This window comes from Octodon degus, unplaced genomic scaffold, assembly GCF_000260255.1.
Source record: "Octodon degus isolate 3935 unplaced genomic scaffold, OctDeg1.0 scaffold00883, whole genome shotgun sequence".
NCBI classification, from domain to species: Eukaryota; Metazoa; Chordata; class Mammalia; order Rodentia; family Octodontidae; genus Octodon; species Octodon degus.
In genome coordinates, this window is record NW_004525459.1 from 8772 (window position 1) to 17644 (window position 8873).

Consider the following 8873-nt stretch of genomic DNA (forward strand, 5'->3'; position numbering starts at 1 on the left):
TCTCTCTCTCTCTCTCTCTCTCTCTCTCTGTCTCTGTCTCTGTCTCTTTCTGAGATTTTGAGATAGGTTCTCACTGTGCAGTCCAGGCTGGCCTTGATCTCAAAGGGATCATCCTACCTCGGCTTCCTGAGTGTTGGGATTACAGGCACGCGCCACTACAGCTGGTTCTTTTTTCTTTTATTTCCTGTATTTTGCCCTTTGTTTATTACTTTTCTTCTTTCCTCACACTGTTCTCTACACCATTAATGTCATTTCATTCCTCCAAACCCCCATCGCACTTTTCTCTCCTTTTCTCATATCCCGTTCACTAAGTTTTCAAATTTTGCTTCTTCCACTCTCTGGTTTTTCACTTCCCCTACTTTCCTTACTACAACTATTAAGTTTTATAAATCTCTAGGTAACAAGTTAAATTTATTTTATTGCTGTACCATTCTAGTAGTAGAAATAAATTTGTACTTGGTGAGTATTTACTGCAGATCAGCGTTTGGCTTGTCTAGTGTTCAAACCATCATTATAGATTTTTTCTTGTGCTTAAAAGTATTACACTATTTTGCCTGAAGGCTTGCCCTTAAGGCAGCCTGAGCCAGCCAAAAAAGAAAAAGAAAAATCCTTCTCAACTTTAAGGGCTGACCAAATAGCTCAGCGGATTAAGTGCCTGCAAGCAGGCACAGGGGCTGGGGGTTTGATCCCTGGGCTTCCCGCTGGGCACACTGACACAACAATTGAGACTGGGCATGGTGGTGTATGCCTGTAATCCCAGAAGTACTTGGGAGGCTGTAAACAGGAGATCACTAGGAGTCTGATCTAGTAGTGAAACCCCAAACATCCTGTAGACCCTTCCCTAAAATACAAGGTATTTTATTTTGTCTTTGATTTAATGGCACTGTCTGTGATTATTTTGGGCTTTGGATCCTCCCACATTGCCCAGGTAAGCCATACACTGGGGACTCTCTCGTCTCAGCCTCAATAGTGCAGAAAGATATGCATGCTCCTTCAGGCCTACCACACGCATGCACACTCAGACACACATACACTCACATTCACACTCAAAATAAATAAATACGAGGTGCATCCTGGTGTGGCAAATCCACTAGGGTCTCCATCCCCTTCCCCACGCTGTCCACCCAGCACCCAGGGAGACCACAGGTGTGACCCAGGCTGCTGCCCAGTCACAACCCCTCCATCTCCCACCATAGACCCCAGAGCCCTAGGGAACAGCCTGGCAGCAGGAAGGGGAGAAGCCAGCAGTGCATTGTGGAGAAGAGCGGGCAGAGGCCCAATCTCGAGGTTCCCATGCACCATGCTTTGAAGTGTTTGAATCTGTCCTGAGAGCCTTTACCTGGGGGGCCACAAGCTGCTCAAAAGACAGACAGGGACAGCAGCTCTCTGGAACCTGATGGAGCAAATAAAGAAGGAAGTGGAGCCAGAGCCAACGCCTGGCCCAGTCTCTCTCTGGGTCCTTGTCACCAGGTGACAGGGTGCCCTGTCAGGAATGGAGCCAAACCATGCACAAATAAGCTCAATCCTGGCAAGTGCAAGGGACTGAGTTCAATCCCCAGTTCCCCCCCCAAAAAAATGAGGATATCATTAACAATGTCTAACTTTCAAGCCATCCACAAAGTAGTTTGGCATTCCCTAAATTGTGTCACCAGACTAGACAGGAGCAGTGCAGCCACCCTCGGTGTCCTGGGGTGGGGCACAAGGTGGTCATTGGAGAGTTGTAAGTGGGCACAACACTGAGATTCCATCTCACTTGGAAAGAATGGCTGTCATGGAGAAATCAGCCAATAGCAAATGCCGGTGGGGCTGCGGGAATAGGGAGCCCTTCTCCAAGGTTGGTGGGATTGTACACTGGTGCAACCACGGTGGAAATCGGTGTGGCGGTTCCTCAAAACACTAGGGCTGGAGGTCCCATTTGACCCAGCTATTCCCCTACTTCTATCTTCCTAGAACTAAAACCATCCTACTATGGCACCCATATGGACAGCAGCACGACTCGGGATAGCTAGATGCTGGAAACAACCCAAATGCCCATCAACCAAGGAGTAGAGAAAAAAAGTGTGGTCTTTTCATGCCATGAGTCCTCCTAAGCCATAAAGAAGGATAAACTAGAGAAAAATGGATGCACCTCAAGACCACACTCCTAAGTGAAATAAAGCAGACACAACATGCACATATATACATACAGGATAGTGAAGATAGTTATAGTACTAATTTTCTTAGTTTTACCAGAAAGGAATTGTGGTTATGTTCTTTGGACAATTAAATGCCCACTCTCTTGCATGCTCAGTAACTAATTTAAAGATAACAATATGCAATGTATTAAGCATTGCTAAAAACGTTCCAGTGCAACCATGTGTTTGAGTGTCTTAGGAAGGTCCTGTCCCTAGATAGAAGATTAATGAAATGGCTGGGTGGGTAGTTGGATTTAACCTCGGCACAAGAAGGAAGAAAGGAAGGAAGGAAGGAGAGAGAGAGAGAGAGAGAGAGAGAGAGAGAGAGAGAGAGAGAGAGAGAACAAAAGAAAGGAAGGAAAGGGAGGAAGGCAGGCAAGCAAACTACCAAATCCCTGGCTCGCGGCAAGGTTCTGCAGAGCCAGCAGTGTCAGGAGGGACGTTGGTCAGGGCTACAGGCTGCTTCTCAGTACTGGGCTTTCAGGCTACAAGCAAAGTTCCCTCCTAAAAATGAACTTGACAGCCTAGGACAGGTGGCACACATCTGTAATCCCAGCACTCAGGAAAATGAGACAGGAGAGTCGTGAGTTCCAGACAAGCCTGGGCTACAAAGCGAGTTCAAGGTCATCCTGAGCTGTGTTGGGAGATCCTGTCTCAAAAAGACTAAAACAAAATAAAATAATATAAAATGAAAATTGAAAAATACGGGCTGGCCAAATATCTCAGTGGATTAATGAGCCTGCAAGCAGGCATAGGGACTGGGGGTTTGATCCTGGGCCTGCCGTGCCAGCCCCACCCCCAGGGCATGCTGAGAGGGCAATTGAGACTGGGCACGGTGGTGCGTGCCTGTAATCCCAGCTCTTGGGAGGCTGTAAACAGGCGAATCACTGTAGTCTGATCTAGTAGTGACACTCTGAAAACCTTGTAGACCCTTCTCTAAAATACAAAAAGAAAAAAAAAGGCCCTTTTTTGCCTGATCATTTTGGAATCAGGGTCTTCCTGAATCTCCCGGGCAGGCTACACACTGGGGACCCTCTTGCCTCAGCCTCCACAGTGCAGGGAGACACGCATGCTCCAGCAAGCCTAGCTAAAAGGGCGCTCGGGTGGATTCCACAGAGAAAACAAGACATGCACAGAGTTGCACGCTCACACACACTCAGAAACACACACTCACACTCACACACTATGCCCCAAGCACTTTCCTCCCCTCAAGCAGAACCAGAGGGAACCTGAAGTTGGGAAGAAAGGGTTGGCCCAGGATGCGGGGGCCCCAGGGTGTGGGTTTCTCATGCAGAGCTTGTCAGGGAGGGTGGGGCATCGCCTGGTGTGTGCTGATGTGGCAAATCCACCCGGGCTTCTGTCCCCTCCCCCGCCCCATCCACCCAGCATCTAGGCCTTCCTCCACGTTGTGAACCCTGCAGCTCTTGGGTGCAGCCCGGCTGCAGGAAGAGGAGAAGTCAGCAGGACAGGGAGAGGAGCAGGGAAAGACCTGACCTCGAGAGTGCCACACACGTCCCACACATGCGGCGAAGGGGCCCAATTGGTCCCGAGAGCCCTTACCTGGGGTGAGGACCAGACAGCTGCTACCTGGGACACTGATGGAGAGAACAGAAGGAACAAGGAAGTGGATCTGCAACCGCACCTGCCCAATCCAGGCCTTTGCACCTGGCATCAGGTGACCAGGGTGGACCATTATGTGCCCAGCTGACCTTTAACCCAGAAGGCAACGACCAGCTCCCCTAACGCATCACAAGTGCCCTGGAGGGAGTGGTGTGCAAGGTTCAGGGCCACACATGGCTGAGGACAGGACAGCCTGTGGGGCTTTGGGCACCAGCTGACTGACATACAGGAGCGCAGATGGAGCAGAACCACTGGTTCTCAGAGAGGGTTCCACGGGGCCCCAGGGGCTCCCTGGGGTGGGAGTGCGAACAGCAGGTGAGCAGCAGCCCCACCCCGCCCCCTTCGCCTCCTCCCCATCCCTTCCTCTCCTGTCCATGCACGCACATTCTGCTGCACACCAGACCCAAGGAGATGCGGGCAGGAAGTGGGCGGGGTGGACAGTGCACAGGGCCAGCTCCCACGGACCCTCCTGTTCCTGCAGGAACCCACAGGTGCCAGGGCATTTGCACAGCAGGCGTCCGAGGCCTCCCGCAAGGCCTTCTGTGCCGCCGCACAGTGCGCAGCCCGTTGTGAATGCTGTGGAAAGGCCTGTCAGTGTCTGAAGCAGCAGGGCCAACCCTCTTGGTACAAACCGCTGGCTTTGTGGAGGACAGTGTTATTTCTGTGGAGCAGAAGGCAGGGTGGTTTGAGATGGAGCTGAAGCTCTGGACTCTGCTGTTTTCCTGTGATAGCTGGAGGAGGTTGTGTGGCTTGGCCAGAACCTCCTCACCCTCCCTTTGTCCCCCTCAGTCCCCCACTCTAGACCAGGACAGTTTGTCTCCAAGTCTCCCTGGCTATCCAGCAGCCACTGCTGTCCACCCACTCCAACATGGTGCAGCTCCACTCTCAGCCAGGCGCCCCTTCCCTGCTCCTGCTATTTTAAATGCTGCTGCTGCTGCTGCTGTTGCTGGTGTTGCTGCTTCTCCTTCTGAGGCTGCCTTTTATGAAGGGAGGGGGTGCCATGGGGTGGCTGAGACCAGGGAGGGAAGGGCAGGGGCTCCTGATGAGCAACCCCAACCCCACAGCTGCCCTTCCAGAAGATTCCCTGGCTCCGCCCCCAGCCCCTCACTGGACATCTCCACGACCATCCTGGGGCCCTGCACCAATCACAGCCCTGGGCTTGGGCCAGTCACGGGCCTGCAGCTGCTATATAAGCAGCGCTCTGCACACGCTTCCGAGGTCAGTCTAGCAGGGCTCCCCCAGGGCACTAACCCCTGTGCTGCAGCACAGACAGACCTGCCTTGGGGTCCTGTGAACCTGCCCTTGATCTCTTTCTCAGGGAGCGTGAGCTCCAAAAGACCTGCAAGCCTACTCAGCCTTCTTACACTGTGGCGTGGCCAGAGCACCGGCTTCCAGAGTAAGAACCATAAGCATGAGCGGCCGGTAGGCCTGCAGTGTTCCCGAGCCCAGCAGGCAACAAAGCCCAGCAGCAGAGACTAGTGCCCGGCAGAGTTAGACCACTGTGTCCAGTACAAGGCAGTGAAGGCCAGCAGTGGCCAGAGTCAGCACTGACCAGCAACCAACTGCGTCACTGTCACCATCCAGCATTATCTGATGTCATCTGGTGACATCAGGACAGCTAGTCCTGCTCCGCTTGGCCACTTCTTCATTTCCACGTAAAAGAATCCTCGACTGGTTGTCAGCAGTTTCATGACCATCAAGTGCACCCACCTAGTACACAGTGTCCGGTACTACTGATTGTACTATTTAATAAAGCACCTGTCCAGCTCCGTGTCATCAGCCACTCATGAATAGGGCTTGCCCATGAGTCTGCAAGCGGTGGATGTGTGGCCTCTGCACTCAAACCTGTGAATGTAAATGTGCACTCACAGCCACTGTCAGGGCTAGCATCACAGCCTCAGCGCCCTCTCCAGTCCTCGGCCGTTAGAGTCTCATAAGATGGACTTGACCACAGTCCCGCAGGTGTGCAGGGCACAGTGGGCTTCACATTCCTCTGAGAATCGGAGGCCCTCCTGCCTGACAGGAAGCAGAGCTCAGGTGCGGATGGGAGTGGTGGGGAGCGGCTGCACATGCAGATGACACTTCAGCCACCACTCTGCCCCTCGCCTGCCACTGTGCGGCCTGGTTCTCAGGAGGCCACAGCAGGAATCAACACCGCCCTAGGTGATATCATTCCCTCTTCCTCCAGATGGAGGAGTCAGAAATACCCCGGATGTGACCGAGTGTCCTTGCTCATGGCCAGCAGCCACCTGTGCTAAGAGCTGCCATTCGAGAACAGGAAGAGACAGATCCTTTTCCTTCTCTCACCCCCATCTGGAGAAGAAAGACCACGGGGCCCAACTGCACAAGGCACAGGCAGGAAGCAATGGCAGGGATATCTGAGCTGGGAGACCCTCACTGGTGGGACTGATGGGGTGAGGTCCCCAGCAGCCCGGCTCCCAGAGTTGATTTCCCAAGCAGGGAGACTCCTGAAGGTAGCAACCAGTGGGGTGCTGTGTCCCCTACCAGGTCTTTAGAGGTACAGTCCCCAGGAGGTAAGGCTTTTGTAGGTTGGCCTCATGAAAATTAGAGCCTAGATAAGTTAGATTTCTGAGATCCAGGGCCTGCCAGTTAGCTCAGTGGATTAAAGCACCTGCTTGGGCAGACACAGTCACTGGGGGTTGAAGCCCTGGCCTGTCATGCCGGCCCACACCCAGGGCGCATTGAGACAGTGAGGAGATTGAGCCTGGTGGTGCATGCCTGTAATTCCAGTGCTTGGGAGGCTCAAAACAGGAGCATCAAGTCTGATCCTTGTAGTGCGACACTGTAGACCCTGTACTAAACTCATTGAAAAAAAAAAAAAAGATTCCTGAGACCCCAGACAGGCTAGACCCCACAATGGATGACCCCTTAAGTGTTGAATAAAGACCCTGCAGTAAGGACCCTGGCAGGGTTCCCCCCTCAGGTGGCCCCTCCCATGTGCATCCCCATAGACCAATCCCCCACAGCTGAGACTCCGGGTGAGGCCAGGCTGGTCCCATCATGTGAACCAGGTGGCAATGCTGGCCACCGTCTGGTATCTGGGCCCTTCCTGCAGCCGCCAGCAGGCCTTGCAGAAAGCCAGAGCCCAGCTGCCACTGACCACACGCAGCGTCTCCCGCCAGCGGAAGAAGCGCAGGTAGCGGGCGTCGTCCTTGTCCAGCGCCAGCAGGTGCTGTGCCAGGACCTGGGGACTCGGGAAGTCGTCCACGTGGATGAAGGCGTCGGGAGGCAGGAAGCGCTCGTAGTTGCTGCGGCTGGGGCCCAGGACCACGGGCACCGCGGGTGCCTGCAGCGCGTTCTTCCACAGCTTTTCCGTGATGTAGTCCGGGTGCTGTGAGTTCTCGAAGGCCAGGTAGAACTTGTACTGGGCCAGGTGCTGCTGCATGCCCTGGCGGGGCAGTGGCCGGTGGCCCTTGCCGTACACGTCCACTGGGAGATGCAGCCGCAGCTGGTTGTAGTACCTCACCCTGGCTGAGCCCTCCCTCCAGTTGGACACGGCCCAGGCCACCAGCCCTGTCTTGGCTGAGAGGTTGAGTGGCGGGGCAATGGGCTGGTCACCCCTGGGCACCAGCCAGCCATAGGGCGTGAAGATGTCCGAGTCGCTGCGGTAGGACATGGTGAGGTTGAACAAGCCATCCAGGGCCCTCATCTTTGGGCAGTTCTCAGGTGGCTCCATGGTGAACCACACCCAGCGTTGGCTGGTTGGCCGTGGCGATGGTGGCAGTTGTATCTTGGGGCTGAATCCAACTTCCCAGTGGTGGACGATGACAGCATCTGCTCTGCGGTACACTTTGCGGTTGGCGGTTATCTGGCAGTCGGCTGTGCCCGGCCGCAGGTCCGAGCAGCGGGACAGAGGTACGGGGTTGTTGAAAGGCCACGTCCACAGCAGGATGAGCAGGTTCTGGGGCGTGGAGGGTTGTGGAGTGGACACCAGCGCTGGGGATCCATGCAGGACTCTTGCAATTGCATCTGAGCTGCTGGGCTCCGGTCTAGGATATTCCTTGGGACAGTCCCAGGACACTCGCAGGTATGAGAAGAAGCAGATGGCCAAGAGCAGCTGCACAAGCAGCCCAGAGAGACAGTGCCGCCAGGAGCACTGGAGCCCCTCCATGGCCCGGGCAGCTGCGGAACAGGGGAACACAGAGCATTAGTGGGGCTGTGGCCACATCTGGGGCAATGTCATTTGGAGGTTATTGGTGGAGCTTGCCAATGGGAAGTGTTAGTGTCCTAGTTTATAAATGAGAACACTGAGATGTAGTGATTCACAGCAAACAAAGAGAAAAGCAGGCGCTCTGTCTCACACTAGCTGCTGCCCTACAGAAACCTAGCAGCGCATGTGGCAATGCACACGGGTAAGGTCAGCACTGAGCAGGCTGAGGCAGGAGAGATAGGAATTCCAGGCCAGCTGGGCCTACAGAACAGCCTATCTCTGTAGCCCTGCCAGTGCCACCCACTGACTCAGCCTCACATCCAGAATTCCCATCCAGGAGCTGGTACCAGAGAGTGGCAGGCAGGCGTTGGAATGGACGTTGAGAGCCGAGGGATGGCGTGGCCTCCAATAGAGCAAATGTGGATACCATCCAAGTGCCCACTGGCAAATGGGTAAGTGCATTGTGGTTCATTTCTGAGGGGGAGCATTGTTCACCCCTAACAAGTATGAGATCTGTGTTTCCTGCCAAGGTGGCGCTGGACGTAGAGGCGAAGACAGTAAGACAAGCCACAGGAGACCTGGTGTGGTGGCACATGCCTGTAATCCCAGCACTGGGGAGACTCAAACAGGAAGATCACTAGGAGTTCAAGCTGTCTCATAGCGAGATGCTGTATCAAATACAGAGAGAGAGAGAGAGACAGAGAGAGAGACAGACACAGAGAGATACAGAGAGACAGAGATACAGACAGAGACAGAGACAGAGACAGAGACACAGACACAGACAGAGACAGAGACAGAGAGAGACAGAGAGAACACATGCGAGGCAGTTTGGGACTCCATAGCCAGCGGTTCTCACAGAGATCTACAGTCAATTCCAACACCTTGGGGCTAAGATTGTGGTCAAGCCT

The 8873-nt window shown here is 54.1% G+C and overlaps 2 protein-coding genes across 2 annotated transcripts in view; both read right to left on the reverse strand.

Annotated features, from left to right (window-relative positions):
* Positions 1–3768, reverse strand: part of LOC101567494 (alpha-(1,3)-fucosyltransferase 5-like) — a gene marked incomplete at its 3' end in the record, with an annotated part of 12534 nt that extends 8766 nt beyond the window's left edge. Inside the window, exon 1 of the mRNA XM_004648734.2 lies at positions 3735–3768. The remainder of the gene's footprint in view (positions 1–3734) is intronic.
* A 3045-nt stretch (positions 3769–6813) lies between these two features.
* Positions 6814–7993, reverse strand: LOC101567893 (galactoside 3(4)-L-fucosyltransferase-like). Its single transcript, XM_004648735.2, has one exon. It carries the CDS (start codon positions 7924–7926, stop codon positions 6814–6816), a length of 1113 nt encoding a protein of 370 aa, XP_004648792.1. The 5' UTR covers positions 7927–7993.
* Positions 7994–8873: the final 880 nt, after the last annotated feature.